We start from the raw sequence: 17,710 nt of genomic DNA on the forward strand, positions 1-17,710 counted from the left end.
CCTTATAGCCCTCCGTAGCTGGGCTATACCGGCATGAAAGTCCCACTCCCTTGTTAAATGCCCTCACCTTCAGCTCTGGCCTTCAACACTGGAGCAGGCCTTTATTGGCTGGTATAGCCTGCTATGGGGGGCTATAAGGCTATAGTAGGTATATTTGTATGTGACAATGTCTCCTGTTAACAGCAATTCCAGCCACTGGGAATCTCTGCATTGAATTACACGTAACTCACAATCAGTGCCAATGCCAAGATCATGCAGGGAAAATGTGTTGCCAAAATTTGTTTTTATTCCTTTGGGAAGTATGGGAGATATTTCCATATGATTCCACATTTCCCATGTCAGAATGAGGGATAATGTGTTGAACTGGTTTTACCACACCAAAATTCAGCACATTTTATCATGAGCTATTTCCTGGCTTAGATTCCTCCATTCTAAACCAGGTTATACCAGAAGGAATTTGTGTACCGAAAAAAGGGGAACATAATTCTGCACAACTCGGAATACAAGATTGGGTAGTGCATTTCATGCAGCACTAAAAACAGCACTAAAAACAGCTCAGTGCCCTCCATTATTCACTTTCACAAGTACATTTTTTTTAAACTCTGAAGACCAATAGGGAAGGCTGCCTTCTGGAAATTTGTTTCAAAATTAAATTAAGAACCAGTGAACTTGATTTCTGTGCTGACACCTTTTAATAATATGTTTAAAAAATATAATGTCCCTACCAGCATCAAGAATGATTCAGGCTGTGAGATTGGAAACGGGAGTGGTATCTTGGAGTGTATTAACTCTGATTAGATTTTGTGGTCGGCTGAAGGCAGGTGAAGAGCTTGAGGTCGCATTATGTGCAAGCATGAGATTGTGAAAAGTGCAATGAAATGGACAAAGGGCGTTAGGAAGAGGTTGGTGGATATTTGTAGGACCATAAAGGTAAAGTTGGGCCTGGAGAATCATGATCTGGAAGTTTCTGAGAAGGATATGAAAATATACAGCAAGGACTTGTCTAGAGCATGGGTACTCGCAAGCATTTTCCCAAGGGCCAGGAAGTTTGGTTAGTGATGTGACCAAGGGCCGCATTGATGCACTGTAGGGCTGCATTGGTTCCTAACTATAACGTCCCTGTAACCTTTGGCTTTGTCAGGGAATTTCTATTTTTTTTAACGCAAAGTAATTTTCAATACTATACGTTATTCCAACCACTGCAGAGCACGGCCTGCCGCCAGTCCCTGCAGCCAAGCCCCCTAACCGCCCAAACCTGAGAGTGCAGGGGTAGGGGGAAGAGTGCAGTATGGTGGGTGTAGGGAAAGCAAATCATGTACATTTAGCGTCTGAACTGCACAATGTGAAACCAGAACACCTGGGATTAATCATGGCTTCCCCACTTCACCAAATTGTGTGGTTCTAGGCAAATGTTTTTTCACTTTCCCTTCTTTTCTTCATTATTTCATATAAAATATCAAAGTACAAAACCTTTTCCGGTTTTCGTTTTAATAAACTATAATGCTGTTTGTGTATAATAGAAACTTAGGCCAACCAAAGAGTGCGCATAACAATGGACTTCCTTCTTAGTTCACTATTGTCTTTTTTTTCAGGAAGAGGGGAAGAATGATTGTTTCTGAATTTGTCTGCAAACTATCACTTAAAAAGAAAATGTCTCTTAATGCACTGATATATTGCAATGTATTAAGGTGAAACGTGTCTACTTTTTTTTTTTTTTTTTTGTAAAGACCTCATCATATTTTACACTTTTGCTGCAGTATATCTTTAAAAACGGTGTTCCCAAAGTTAAAGGTGCATGACAGTCTAGTTACTTTCTTTCTTTAACTTCAATTAACATTTGAGTGAAAGCTTGACTGTTCATTTAACATCTTTTTTTCATCATAGTGCTAAGTCGAGTAAACAGCAGCCCAGCGCTGCTGTTGACCAGGAGGCCGCAAGCAAAGGTCCGGAGGGCCGCATGTGGTCCCCAGGCCGAACTCTGAGCATCACTGGTCTAGAGGACGTGATTGAAACTATTCAGAGGGCAAATATTCCGGCCAGTTTATGCTAAATTCATGGGGAAAGGAAGATTGGTTCTCTTATTTGGACCTCTTACCAAATCGTAGGATAGAATATGAATTATTAAGGGCAAGGGTGGGAATTAACACTGGTTATTGCTCATCAGAGATAAAATTGGCTTTATTGGACCCCGTGGGCAAATGCACATGTGGCCTGGGAACTAAATGCAATATTTTGCACATTCTAATGGATTGTTGGACTTTCCTGCCATTACGGAGAACATTTTTACAGCCAATCTTTATAAAATATGGCAGTAGATATCACGAACAAGCAGTTTCATTCTTGTCGGGTATGCGACTCTTGGATGTTGCATGTGCCATTGGCAGGTTTTTGGTTGCAGTAAAAGGTTTTTTAGGCGCATCTGAATAGTCATTTTTACCATGTGGTTATATGAGGAAGATTGTAAAGATTTTAATGCTCCTTTTAAATGTTTTATTGGGGGAATTTGATTGTATTTATGTAGAAGTTGTCTCAAAGTGGGGTTTTATGTTGTTTAAAGACTTGTGGTCTAAATAAATATTTATTGTTGACTTTTAATAATACATGAGAACAACACCATATATAGTTGTTCGTGCTCAAACTAATGCTGATGACAAACAATGAAATTGTTATAAAATAGAATACATGTTTTTATATTCTTCATAAAGCAACAAAAACTGCAGTTACGTCTTTTCCTAGAATCACAAGATGTGCACCCCCAGCATAGTGCAATGTCGTCCCACAAATAGTGAAATAAACACCAAAATATTATGCATAATTGATGACATTGTATGGCATGAAATCTAAATACAGTCATCGAACATTCTGAATGTCACCTGTTATTTTATCATCACTATGTCTCACCTACTAGAGAGCTTATACGGAGTCTGTTGCAAGACATATTTTGGGCTTACCAAGAACAGATAGGGGCATGGAGATCACCCATTTCTTACCATTGGTTTGCAAAGCCAATAGGATCTGAAGCCAAGACCACTGCTTATTCATTTTTATTAACCAGCCCTCTCTCCTTCCCTCTTGACCCCTGCAGAACCAGAACCAACCCGATCACCTTCATCTGTAGTTTAGAAGTTTCCAGAACTTGGAGAAAAGAATCTGAGTGTTGAAGGCAGCAATAGAATAACAGCATCCACAAGCAGCAAAAAGCTGGAAACATGGCCTTCTACTAGGATATAGGGAGTCCTCCAGACACCTGGCCTGTGTGGTTGAGTCTCTCAATTCCAACAGTGCAATTTTGTGAGTTGTGATTGGCTCGAGGGGGGATCCGGGCTTTTGATGGAGACACCCTAATTTAAAATCTGGAATATGCAGCTCATTAGGTTCCACATGAGCATGCAGGAGTCTTCACACCTTCATCCCCAGGAGTCGAGCCTTTCCCAGCAGATCATCCCGAAAGAGGAAGTAGCCGATAACCCGGCGGTAGCCAGTGAAGGTCTCGCGGCCATGCAGAAGACGCCAGTTGTCTACAAACAGCACCTGAGGGAGCAGAAAAGAAACAGTAGTGAAACTTCCTAAGGGGAAAAGTTGAGAGCAGGCCTTGGTCATCAGAACGTTGCAGGAGAGGACAAGGTGTGGTTGGTGGGGGAGGTGCCCCGGTAGTTCACCAAGGCCTTGGAGGTGCTCATGCACATGAGAGCAGCAGATTCCACCAAATTGGGAGAAGGACTATGGTCTGTGAACTCAGGGCCTGATTCACAAATGTATTTTGTAGTGCACAACGTAGTACCACAGTCACACTACTTACTTCAAAATACAATTCACAAACCTACCAGTAGAACTCTCCTTCTCCACCTCCCATTCTACTATGCGCCTTATCACAAAGGTACATTTACACATGTAGATTTACTACAAGTAAATTTAATCTTACACTTCCAGTAAACTTACACTCAGAACTGATGAAGAGCCAAACGTAGTGAATCTACTCCAGAGACTGAGAGTAAATATGCATACGGAGGTTTACTCACATGTAAATTTACCTTTGTGAATAGGTCCCATAGTACTAAAATCTACTGAATTCTGTAGGCTGCGCTTAAAGTGTCAGGCAGGGAGGGCAGCAACACCTTGGAGAATCTACTCTTCCAGTCCATTGGACGCGCTGATGGAATTAATCTATTCTGCTGCGTCTATCACTGACCCTGTTCACGATGTGACATGCCCAGGATATGCTCCATATATATGGAGCATATCCTGGGCATGTCACATCGTGACATATATATATATATATATATTTATATGTATATATATGTGTGTGTGTGTTTATATATAAATATGTATGTATGTGTATAGGCATATATATAAATATATTTATATAACTATATTTATATTTACATATATATATATATATTTATATATATATATATGTATATATATATATATATATATATATATATATATATATATATATATATATATAGATCATATCCTTCGTGCCCCATGGTAGCTATAACTCCCCCCCCCGCCATGCACAGTTTATTTACGAATAATTTTACAACATATGTTACAGTGATATTATCAATGATGTTACAAAATATGTCATGAGTGCTGGTATATCTGGGGTAATTAGCAGTGCATGGCAAGGGCATGAGTTATAGTTTCCTTTGGGCTTGACTTATAGTTACTTGAAATAACTATAACTATAACTAAAACTATAACTATAACTGGTGGATTTCCAAGATTTGTACAAGTAAATTCAGAACCTAACTATAACATCTCTATAACCTTTGTTTTTTAAGTGAATTTTTATGTTTTTTAAAATTATATTTCCTAACTATAGCGTCCCTGTAAGCTTTGGCTTTGTTAGTGAATTTCTATTTTTTTTAACGTAAAGTAATTTTCAGTACTATACGTTATTCCAACCACTGCAGAGCACGGCCTGCGGCCAGTCCCTGCAGCCAAACCCCCTAACCGCCCAGCCCTGAGAGAGAGAGAAATTGAGAGATTGAGAGAGAGAGCGATTTAGGCTTTGACGAATGATATATTTTGAATGAAATATTTTAGGACAAATTAAAAAGAAAAGTAAATTTGTCATTTAGAACGAGTGAGATCATCTTTCAGTATGAACCTTTAACTTTTGATGTTTGAAATAAATTAAAGAAGAGAAAAGACCAAAGACACACCTGGAGAAAAAGTGTGAGGGTCTGTGACAATCTCTCTGTCCCAGTAATGGGATGGACCAGAGAGAGAGTGACACAACCGCACGGGGAGACTCAAAGCCCCGCGGTCCTAGCTAGCTCCAAATGTCCTGCCAGTGCCAGCATTGCTCCCACAAGGAGGGAACTTTTTTAAATAGCAGCTCCCTGCTTGTGGGAGCAGTCTTTTCATCTGTTTACCTGCATTCATTTTTGCGTGCAGGGAAGCATATGAAAACTCTGCTTACTGCCAGTGGGAGTTGTTTGACAGGTCACACTGTCAGAAAGAGGAATTTGTTTGCTTTTACTTGGTGGGAGCTGTGGTCAGGCCCTTCGGCCAATCCCCCCATAACCACCCAATCCCATGCCACACACGGCCCAGCGGCCCATCGGCCAACCCCCCTGTAGCCACCCAACCCCGGGCCACCTGCTTTGTTTATAAGTCTAAGGGCATTCCCTTGAGGATTAATTTCTGTGAAACAAAGATCGTGGCAGAATGGATCTTCACCTGCATATTTATCCAAAAAGAGTTCACAGTTTGGTGCAAAATGTCTACCCAACTGGAGTACTTTCTACTGGCTAATTAGTAAGTGCTACCTTATTAGGTAAATGTATAGTGCACATTCTACACTACCGATGTGCAAAGGACTACCATTGATGTCTCCAGTGACCATGTGTGGTGTAATTTTGACAATGAGATGTGCCACAAGCATCTTCATACTGCGATCTGTGCTAAAATGAATCCTTAAATAAAGATTGGCGGCAAGACTACAAAGAGGTGAATGTCCACCAAACAAGGGTACTACCTATGAATTAAATGAAGTATGAGAGAAGTGAGAAGGAAGGAGAGGCCTGCAGCAGGCACACAGACCACGGGGCTGAGAGGAAGGAGAAAGTATTTATAAGAAGGGATGGGCAGCAGGTATGAAGACCACCTGGCAGAGAGGAAGAAGAAAGTTGTGAGAAGGCAGAACAGGCAGACCGCAGGCATTCAGACCACAGAGCTGAGAGGAAGCGGAAAGCGATGAGAAGGAAGGACAGGCAGACAGCAGGCACACAGACCACAGGGCTGAGAGCCCAGAGAAAGCTGTGAGAAGGAGGGGAAGGCAGGCATCATGCAGACAGACGCTGCGGTTAATGGCCTGGAGAAAGCTTTGAGAAGGAGGGACAGGCAGGCAGCAGGTATGCACAAAACAGGGCTGAGAGGAAGAAGAAAGCAGTGAGAAGGAAGGACAGGTAGGTAGCAGACCACAGGGCTGAGAGGAATGAGGAAGCAGTGAGAAGGAAGTCAGACAGCAGGCAAGGAGATAATGGGGATGAGAGGAAGGATAAAGTGGTGAGAAGGAGGAGCAGGCAGACATACTTAAACATCTACTTTGCCCAAGGAAGGTGGTGGTCCCTGGAGTTGCAGGGGGTGTTGCATGGCCCCCACACACTTCACAACACTTGTGTGTAGGAAAGTACCATCTTGCCTGGCATGTTACCCCCATATTTCACTGTATATATGTTGTTTTAGTGTATGTGTCACTGGAACCCTGCCAGCCAGGGCTCCAGTGCTCATAAGTGTGCCCTGTATGTGTTCCCTGTGTGATGACTAACTGTCTCACTGAGGCTCTGCTAACCAGAACCTCAGTGGTTATGCTCTCTCTGCTTTCCAAATTGTCACTAACAGGCTAGTGACCAATTTCACCAATTCACATTGGCACACTGGAACACCCATATAATTCCCTAGTATATGGTACTAAGGTACCCAGGGTATTGGGGTTCCAGGAGATCCCTATGGGCTGCAGCATTTCTTTTGCCACCCATAGGGAGCTCTGACAATTCTTACACAGGCCTGCCACTGCAGCCTGAGTGAAATAACGTCCACGTTATTTCACAGCCATTTACTACTGCACTTAAGTAACTTATAAGTCACCTATATGTCTAACCTTTACCTGGTAAAGGTTGGGTGCTAAGTTACTTAGTGTGTGGGCTCCCTGGCACTAGCCAAGGTGCCCCCACATCGTTCAGGGCAAATTCCCCGGACTTTGTGAGTGCAGGGACACCCTTACACGCGTGCACTATACATAGGTCACTACCTATGTATAGCGTCACAATGGTAACCCCGAACATGGCCATGTAACATGTCTAAGATCATGGAATTGTCACCCCAATGCCATTCTGGCATTGGGGAGACAATTCCATGATCCCCGAGTCTCTAGCACAGACCCAGGTACTGCCAAACTGCCTTTCCCGGGGTTTCACTGCAGCTGCTGCTGCCAACCCCTCAGACAGGTTTCTGCCGTCCTGGGGTCCAGCCAGGATTGGCCCAGGAAGGCAGAACAAAGGACACCCTCTCCCTTTGGAAAAAGGTGTCAGGGCTGGGGAGGAGTAGCCTCCCCCAGCCTCTGGAAATGCTTTGATGGGCACAGTCTCTGCATAAGCCAGTCTACACCGGTTCAGGGATCCCCCAGCCCTGCTCTGGCGCAAAACTGGACAGCTCTTGATCTGGTCAGCTCTGCTCATGATAACCTTAGCTGGAAAGGGTTGAGGAGTCTCTGCATTGATAGAGGTTTAGGGGTAGGGAAGAATCCCTCTAGAGAATTGTTAATTAACATGCTCATTGAAAATGATAAGGCCTTAGCTGGCACATCAGTTGAGAAGTTAGGAGATGGTTCACACTCTGACTCTGGGGAACCCCTAGGGAGAGTGTTAGATGGTATCCTTCCCAACCTGCCCCTTAGCAGACCACCTAGCATAACTGGTACTAATGTGAGCTCTCATCACAGTAGGGATGTCATTCCTGCAGGCCAGGTTGTTAGGGTGCCAACTGTTAGGGACAGGTCTCCCTCTGTTCATTCACATCATTCTTCTGTGTCAAAGCATGCCCAACCCACCCACCCTGATGACAGAATGTTAGAAAGGGATCTCAATAGATTGAGAGTGGAAGAGTCCAGGCTGAAGCTTAAACGGCAACAGCTGGCTCTAGACAGGGAATCTTTAGACTTAGAAAAAGAAAGACAGAGGTTGGGGTTAGGACCCCATGGTGGCAGCAGCAGTATAACAGATAGTAATCCTGTGAAAGAGCATGATTCTAGGAATCTGCATAAGATAGTTCCCCCTTACAAGGAGGGGGATGACATTAACAAGTGGTTTGTTGCACTTGAGAGGGCCTGTGTTGTACAGGAGATCCCTGAAAGGCAGTGGGCTGCTATCCTATGGCTATCTTTCAGTGGAAAGGGTAGGGATAGGCTCCTTACTGTGAAGGAAAGTGATGCCAATAATGTTACAGTTTTGAAGAATGCACTCTTGGATGGATTTGGCTTAACCACTGAACAATACTGGATTAAGTTCAGAGAAACCAGAAAAGAGTCCTCACAAGAATGGGTAGACTTTGTTGACTATTCAGTGAAGGCCTTGGAGGGGTGGTTACATGGCAGTAAAGTTTCTGACTATGAAAGCCTGTACAATCTAATCTTGAGAGAGCATATTCTGAATAACTGTGTGTCTGATTTGTTACACCAATATCTAGTGGACTCAGATCTGACCTCTCCCCAAGAATTGGGAAAGAAGGCAGACAAATGGGTCAGAACAAGAGTGAAGAGAAAAGTTCATACAGGGGGTGACAAGGATGGCAAGAATAAGGATGGTAAGTCTTCAGACAAGGGTGGGGACAAATCTAAAAATGAGTCTTCATCAGGCCCACAAAAACACTCTGGTGGGGGCCCAAATCCTCTTCTAATCAAGTAAAGAAACCATGGTGCTATTTATGTAAAGTAAAAGGCCATTGGACAACTGATGCCAGTTGTCCAAAGAAAAGCACCAAGCCTCCACCTACCGCAACCCCTACTGCTACACCTAGTGCCCCTAGTAATAGCAGTGGTGGTGGGAGCAAACCTACTAATAGCCAATCCAAGGGAGTAGCTGGGCTCACTTTTGGTAATTTAGTTGGGGTTGGTCTTGTTAGGGAGACCACAGAGGCTGTGTTAGTCTCTGAAGGTGCCATTGATTTGGCCACCTTGGTTGCTTGTCCCCTTAACATGGATAAGTACAAGCAACTTCCCCTAATAAATGGTGTTGAGGTTCAGGCCTACAGGGACACAGGTGCCAGTGTTACCATGGTAATAGAGAAACTGGAACACCCTGAACAACACCTACTTGGTCACCAGTACCAAGTGACTGATGCTCATAACAACACTCTTAGCCACCCCATGGCTGTTGTAAATCTCAACTGGGGGGGTTACTGGTCCAAAGAAAGTTGTGGTTGCCTCAGATTTACCTGTAGATTGTCTACTAGGGAACGATTTAGAGACATCAGCTTGGGCAGAAGTGGAGTTGGAGGCTCATGCAGCAATGCTGGGCATTCCTGGGCATATTTTTGCTTTGACAAGGGCTCAGGCCAAAAAGCAAAAAGGACAGGGTGACTTGGATCCTGGAACAATGGACCAAGTGCTCCCTAAAGCTAGGGTTAGTAAGGGTAAATCTCTACCCACTATCCCTCCCTCTACAGATGATTCAACTTCTGAGGAAGAAGAATTTCCCCCCTGTGCAGAACCATCACCAGAGGAGCTGGAAGCGGACACTGCTGAGCTTTTGGGTGGAGGGGGGCCTGCCAGGGAGGAGCTGAGTGTGGCACAGCAAACCTGTCCCACATTAGAGGGTCTAAGACAGCAAGCTGTCAAACAGCAAAATGGGGATGTCAGTGACTCACATAGAGTTTACTGGGAGGACAACCTCAAGTATACAGAGGCAAGGGACTCTAAACCTGGAGCAGCCAGGAGATTGGTCATTCCCCTGCAATACATAGAGTTCCTCCTAACTCTAGCCCACGACATTCCCTTGGCTGGACATTTATTGCAAATTAAAACATGGGAAAGGCTTGTCCCCCTGTTTCATTGGCCTAGAATGTCAGAGGACACAAAAAATTTTTGCAAGTCCTGTGTCACCTGTCAAGCCAGTGGCAAGACTGGTGGCACCCCAAAGGCTCCCCTTATTCCGCTGCCTGTGGTTGGGGTTCCCTTTGAAAGGGTAGGGGTTGACATAGTTGGCCCCCTTGACCCTCCTACTGCTTCAGGCAATAGGTTTATCTTGATGGTAGTGGACCATGCCACAAGATATCCTGAAGCAATTCCTCTAAGGACCACTACAGCTCCTGCAGTGGCAAAAGCCCTCCTGGGAATCTTTTCCAGGGTGGGTTTCCCAAAAGAGGTGGTATCAGACAGGGGTAGCAACTTTATGTCTGCATACTTGAAGGCCATGTGGAAGGAATGTGGTGTAACATACAAATCCACCACACCTTATCATCCACAAACAAATGGACTGGTAGAGAGGTTTAATAAAACTCTCAAAGGAATGATAATGGGACTCCCTGAAAAACTCAGAAGGAGATGGAATGTCCTGTTGCCTTGCCTCCTTTTTGCTTACAGGGAGGTACCCCAGAAAGGAGTGGGCTTCAGCCCCTTTGAACTCCTATTTGGGCACCCTGTAAGAGGTCCTCTAACACTTATAAAGGAGGGTTGGGAACAAGCTTTAAAAGCTCCTAAGCAAGGCATAGTGGACTATGTACTTGGCCTAAGATCTAGAATGGCTGAGTACATGAAAAAGGCCAGTAAAAACCTTCAGGCCAGCCAAGAGCTCCAAAATCAATGGCATGACCAGAAGGCTGTTCTGATTCAGTACCAACCAGGGCAGAAAGTGTGGTCTTGGAGCCTGTGGCCCCATGAGCACTCCAAGACAAATGGAGTGGACCCCACATTATTGTTGAAAAGAAGGGAGAAGTCACCTACTTGGTTAACTTGGGCACTGCCAGGAGTCCCCTGAAGGTGCACCATGTCAATCGCCTGAAACCCTACTATGACAGGGCAGATCTCACCCTGCTCATGGCAACAGATGAGGGACAGGAAGAAGAGAGTGACCCTCTTCCTGATCTCTTTTCTTCCACAGAACAAGATGATCTGGTGGAAGGTGTAGTTTTGGCAGACTGTCTTACTGCTGAGCAGAAAGAGCACTGCATAAATCTCCTGGGTCAGTTTTCTGAACTCTTTTCTACTGTGCCAGGCACCACTTCTTGGTGTGAGCACACTATAGATACTGGAGACAGCATGCCTGTCAAAAGTAAGATCTATAGGCAGCCTGACCATGTCAGAAACTGCATAAAACAAGAGGTTCAGAAAATGCTTGAAGTGGGAGTGGTTGAGCACTCTGAAAGCCCATGGGCCTCTCCTGTGGTGCTGGTACCAAAGCCTCACTCTAAAGATGGGAAAAGAGAAATTAGGTTTTGTGTACATTACAGAGGTCTCAACCAAGTAACAAAAACTGATGCTCACCCTATACCCAGGGCAGATGAGCTCATAGATACACTGGCATCTGCCGCCAAGTATCTAAGCACCTTTGATTTGACTGCAGGGTATTGGCAGATCAAGTTATCAAAGGATGCTAAAGCAAAAACTGCATTTTCGACTATTGGAGGGCACTACCAATTCACAGTATTGCCCTTTGGTTTGAAAAATGCACCTGCCACTTTTCAGAGGTTGGTGAATACAGTCCTGCAAGGGTTGGAGGCTTTTAGTGCAGCATATCTAGATGATATAGCTGTCTTTAGATCCACCTGGGATGATCACCTAGTCCACCTATGGAAAGGTTTGGAGGCCCTGCAAAAGGCAGGCCTCACTATCAAGGCTTCAAAGTGCCAGATAGGGCAGGGGAAAGTGGTTTATCTGGGACACCTTGTAGGTGGAGAACAGATTGCACCACTTAAGGGGAAAATCCAAACTATCATAGATTGGATTCCCCCTACAACTCAGACCCAAGTGAGAGTCTTCTTAGGCCTCACTGGGTATTACAGGAGGTTCATAAAGAACTATGGCTCCATAGTAGCCCCTCTCAATGACCTCACTTCAAAGAAAATGCCTAAAAAGGTATTGAGGCCAGCTAGCTGTCAGAAAGCTTTTGAGGAGCTGAAACAGGCCATGTGCACTGCACCTGTCGTAAAACGCCCATGTTACTCCAAGAAATTCATTGTCCAAACTGATGCATCTGAATTAGGGGTAGGGGCAGTCTTATCACAACTCAATTCTGAGGGCCAGGATCAACCTGTTGCTTTTATCAGCAGGAGGTTGACCCCTAGAGAAAAGCGTTGGTCTGCCATAGAGAGGGAGGCCTTTGCTGTGGTCTGGGCACTGAAGAAGTTGAGGCCACACAAGTTTGGCACTCACTTCATTGTTCAGACAGACCACAAACCTCTACTTTGGCTAAAACAAATGAAAGGTGAAAACCCTAAATGGTTGAGGTGGTCCATATCTCTACAGGGAATGGACTATACAGTGGAACATAGACCTGGGAGAACCCACTCCAATGCAGATGGACTCTCCAGATATTTCCACTTAGACAATGAAGACTCATCAGGTCATGGCTAGTCTTATTGTCCCTCTTTTTTTGGGGGGGGGTTATAGGAGGCTGGCCTGGCATGTAGTGGGTACCAAGGGGTACTTACACTCTGTCCCAGGTCCAGTTATCCCTTACTAGTGTTGAAGAGGTGTTTCTAGCAGCTTAGGCTGATAGAAGGTAGCTATAGCAGAGCAGCTTAGGCTGAACTAAGAGACATGCAAAGCTCCTACTATACCACTGGTGTCATATGCACAATATCATAAGAAAACACAATACACAGATATACTGAAAATAAAGGTACTTTATTTTTATGACAATATGCCAAAAGTATCTCAGTGAGTACCCTCAGTATGAGGATAGCAAATATACACAAGATATATGTACACAATACCAAAAATATGCAGTAATAGCAAAAGGAAGTAATGCAAGCAGTGTATAGTTACAATAGATTGCAATAGGAGCACATAGGTATAGGGGCAACACAAACCATATACTCCAAAAGTGGAATGCGAATAACGTATGGACCCCAAACCTATGTGAGCTTGTAGAGGGTCGCTGGGACTGTAAGAAAACAGTGAGGGTTAGAAAAATAGCCCACCCCAAGAACCTGAAAAGTATGTGTAAAGTGCACCTATATTTCCAAGAGAGCACAGAGCTCGTGATGGGGGAATTCTGCAAGAAAGAACAGCAATGCAACCAAAGTGGATTTCCGGATGAGAGAACCTGTGGAACAAGGGGACCAAGTCCAAGAGTCGCAACAAAGTCGAGATTGGGCAGATGCCCAGGAAATGCCAGCTGAGGGTGCAAAGAAGCTGCCACCGGATGGTAGAAGCTGTGGATTCTGCAAGAACGAAGAGGGCTAGAAACTTCCCCTTTGGAGGATGGATGTCCCACGTCATGAAGAAGCTTGAAGACATGTTCCCACGCAGAAAGACTGCAAAAAAGCCTTGCTAGCTGCAAGGGTCACGGTTAGGGTTTTTGGATGCTGCTGTGGCCTAGGAGGGACCAGGATGTCGCCAATTGTGTGAGGAGACAGAGGGGGTACCCAGCAAGATAGGGAGCCCTCACAGAAGCAGGCAGTACCCGCAGAAGTGCCGGAACAGGCACTACAAAGAGGAGTGAACCGGAGCTCACCCGAAGTCACAAAAGAAGATCCCACGACGCCGGAGGACAACTCAGGAGATTGTACACTGCAGGTTAGAGTGTCGGGGACCCAGGCTTGGCTGTGCAGAAAGGAGATCCTGGAAGAGTGCACAGGAGCCGGAGAAGCTGCAAATCACGCAGTACCCAGCAATGCAGTCTAGCATGGGGAGGCAAGGACTTACCTCCACCAAACTTGGACTGAAGAGTCACTGGACTGTGGGAGTCACTTGGACAGAGTTGCTGAGTTCCAGGGACCACGCTCGTTGTGCTGAGAGGGGACCCAGAGGACCGGTGATGCAGTCTTTTGTTGCCTGTGGTTGCAGGGGGAAGATTCCGTCGACCCACGGGAGATTTCTTCTGAGCTTCTAGTGCAGAGAGGAGGCAGACTACCCCCACAGCATGCACCGCCAGGAAAACAGTCGAGAAGGCGGCAGGATCAGCGATACAAGGTTGCAGTAGTCATCTTTGCTACTTTGTTGCGGTTTTGCAGGCGTCCTGAGTAGTCAGCGGTCGATTCCTTGGCAGAAGGTGAAGAGAGAGATGCAGAGGAACTCTGATGAGCTCTTGCATTCGTTATCTAAAGAATTCCCCAAAGCAGAGACCCTAAATAGCCAGAAAAGGAGGTTTGGCTCCCTAGGAAGGAGGATAGGCTAGCAACACAGGTAAGAGCCTATCAGAAGGAGTCTCTGACATCACCTGCTGGCACTGGCCACTCAGAGCAGTCCAGTGTGCCAGCAGCACCTCTGTTTCCAAGATGGCAGAGGTCTGGAGCACACTGGAGGAGCTCTGGGCACCTCCCATGGGAGGTGCAGGTCAGGGGAGTGGTCACTCCCCTTTCCTTTGTCCAGTTTCGCGCCAGAGCAGGGCTGGGGGATCCCTGAACCAGTGTAGACTGGCTTATGCAAAGATGGGCACCACGCTAGACTGCATTGCTGAGTACCACGTGATTTGCAGCTGCTCCGGCTCCTGTGCACTCTTCCAGGATCTCCTTTGTGCACAGCCAAGCCTGGGTCCCGACACTCTAACCTGCAGTGCACAACCTCCTGAGTTGTCCTCCGGCGTCGTGGGATCTTCTTTTGTGACTTCGGGTGAGCTCCGGTTCACTCCTCTTTGTAGTGCCTGTTCCGGCACTTCTGCGGGTGCTGCCTGCTTCTGTGAGGGCTCCCTATCTTTCTGGGCGCCCCCTCTGTCTCCTCACACAATTGGTGACATCCTGGTCCCTGCTGGGCCACAGCAGCATCCAAAAACCCTAACCACGACCCTTGCAGCTAGCAAGGCTTGTTTGCCGTCTTTCTGCGTGGGAACACCTCTGCAAGCTTCTTCACGACGTGGGACGTCCATCCTCCAAAGGGGAAGTTTCTAGCCCTCTTCGTTCTTGCAGAATCCACAGCTTCTACCATCCAGTGGCAGCTTCTTTGCACCCTCAGCTGGCATTTCCTGGGCATCTGCCCAATCTCGACTTTGTCGCGACTCTTGGACTTGGTCCCCTTGTTCCACAGGTACTCTCGTCTGGAAATCCACTTTGGTTGCATTGCTGGTGTTGTTCTTTCTTGCAGAATTCCCCTATCACGACTTCTGTGCTCTCTGGGGAATATAGGTGCACTTTACACCTACTTTTCAGGGTCTTGGGGTGGGCTATTTTTCTAACCCTCACTGTTTTCTTACAGTTCCAGCGACCCTCTACAAGCTCACATAGGTTTGGGGTCCATACGTTATTCGCATTCCACTTTTGGAGTATGTGGTTTGTGTTGCCCCTATACCTATGTGATCCTATTGCAATACATTGTAATTTTACACTGCTTGCATTACTTCCTTTTGCTATTATTGCATATTTTTGGTATTGTGTACATATATCTTGTGTATATTTGCTATCCTTATATTGAGGGTACTCACTGAGATACTTTTGGCATATTTTCATAAAAATAAAGTACCTTTATTTTTAGTATATCTGTGTATTGTGTTTTCTTATGATATTGTGCATATGACACCAGTGGTATAGTAGGAGCTTTGCATGTCTCCTAGTTCAGCCTAAGCTGCTCTGCTATAGCTACCTTCTATCAGCCTAAGCTGCTAGAAACACCTCTTCTACACTAATAAGGGATAACTGGACCTGGTACAGAGTGTAAGTACCCCTTGGTACCCACTACAAGCCAGGCCAGCCTCCTACATTGTGCCCTGTGGAGGTTGAAGTCCCTGGAGCTGCTGGGAGGTAGCGCTGCTCCCTGCACAGTTTACAACACTTGTGCCCCAGGGAGGTCGTAGTCCCCAGGGCTTTGAGTTGCTGCATGGCCCCCAGCACAGTTTTCAACACTTGTGCCCCTGGCAGGTAGCAGTCCCTGGGGCCTCTGAAAGCCCTAGTAGGGTTGCCCTGTGCCACTTTAACACTCCAACCACCACGGCGGTACAAACAAACACCGTGGCGGTAACCGCCAACAGACAGGAGGGGGACAAAGTACCGCCCACTGTATTTCAAGACGCCTATCCGCCACCGTTTCCGGGGCGGAATCAATGCGATCAAAAGCACGGCAGAAACAGTGCACAGAAGGGAAACCACTCACCTCTCAACACCCAACGAGGAACCAGGACGCCATGGAGCCCAAACTACAGGTGTTACCAATGTTGGTGTACCTCCTCTTCTACCAGGAGTACGAACGGTGGCAGCGGCGATCACAGTGAGTACTGCACCTACAACACAGGGGGGGGAGGAAAGAGAGTGACACACACATGCAACACGCAACACCCCCACCCTCACCCACAACAACACACACACAAATACATGCAGCAACATAACATATACACCCCCCCACCCACTGGAAGAATGTAAGGACAAAAGGAAATGATTGTAACAATTGTAATCATGAAAAATATAATAGTCAAAAATCAAAATTCAGTATATACAGTATATACAAATATGTACACCAACTACACAAGTCCGGATAGTGTACAAATCATTGTCCGTAGACCACTGGACCCAAAATGCATGGGCGAAGCCCACACATGATACCTGACTGGAAAAGGAGAGAACACTGCTGGGACATCAGATCAAAAATATACAGGCACCTCAGGGGGAGGGGGTGGCACCTCAGCCAGATGAACGCACGACGCCACTGCTGCACAAGGGGGCTTCATGTCCATTGCTGTATCCTGGGGAGTGCAAAGGCACAGTCTCTCAAGTCTCTCCAGTGGGTGGTTTGCCCACTGCTTTATCCTGGGGAGTGCAAAGCCACAGTCTCCCAAGTCTCTCCAGTGGGTGGGTTGCCCACTGCTTTATCCTGGAGAGTGCAAAGCCACAGTCTCTCAAGTGGATGTCATTCTCCACTGGTTTTGGAGGGGGCCTTGTGCCCAGAGTGCTTCATCCTGCCAAGGACTGAGGTAGTGGATGTGATACTCCACTGGTTCTGGAGGGGGCATGGTGCCCAGAGTGCTTCATCCTGCCAAGGACTGAGGTAGTGGATGTGATACTCCACTGGTTCTGGAGAGGGCATGGAGCCCAGAGTGCTTTATCCTGCCAAGGACTGAGGTAGTGGATGTGATACTCCACTGGTTCTGGAGGGGGCTTTGTGCCCAGAGTGCTTTATCCTGCCAAGGACTGAGGTAGTCGATGTGATACTCCACTGGTTCTGGAGGGGGCCTGGTGCCCAGAGTGCTTCATCCTGCCAAGGACTGAGGTAGTGGATGTGATACTCCACTGGTTCTGGAGGGGGCATGGTGCCCAGAGTGCTCCACGTGTAGTGTGGCGGTACAATTCTCTCACCTGGGTGTGCGTGCCACGAGATTGGTGCCACCTGCAGGTGCAAACAGTGATGGAAGTCATGGCTCATGGAAGCTGCCCAGGGTCCAGGAACTCTCCTCCAGCCTCGGACGACTGACCACTGGGGATGGTAGCCATGTCAGCGGTGGTGCCACTGTCCGAGCACGTCGCGGGGCTGGTGGAGGTGCTTGTGGCGTTGTCCGTGGTGGCGGTGCTAGCGGCGGTGTCTGTGGCGGCGTTGCTGGCGGCGGTGCATGGGTCAGCA

At 46.4% G+C, this 17,710-nt stretch overlaps 1 protein-coding gene across 2 annotated transcripts in view; it reads right to left on the reverse strand.

The window, feature by feature from the left end:
- Nucleotides 1-266: 266 nt before the first annotated feature.
- Nucleotides 267-17,710, reverse strand: part of LOC138262261 (trimethyllysine dioxygenase, mitochondrial-like) — a 215,966-nt gene continuing 198,522 nt past the window's right edge. For both annotated transcript variants that reach the window (XM_069212134.1, XM_069212133.1), the window contains one exon: nt 267-3,531. In XM_069212134.1, coding sequence (XP_069068235.1) covers nt 3,400-3,531 — 132 coding nt within the window. In that variant the 3' untranslated portion in view covers nt 267-3,399. The remainder of the gene's footprint in view (nt 3,532-17,710) is intronic.

Source organism: Pleurodeles waltl, chromosome 10 (assembly GCF_031143425.1).
Source record: "Pleurodeles waltl isolate 20211129_DDA chromosome 10, aPleWal1.hap1.20221129, whole genome shotgun sequence".
Classification (NCBI taxonomy): domain Eukaryota; kingdom Metazoa; phylum Chordata; class Amphibia; order Caudata; family Salamandridae; genus Pleurodeles; species Pleurodeles waltl.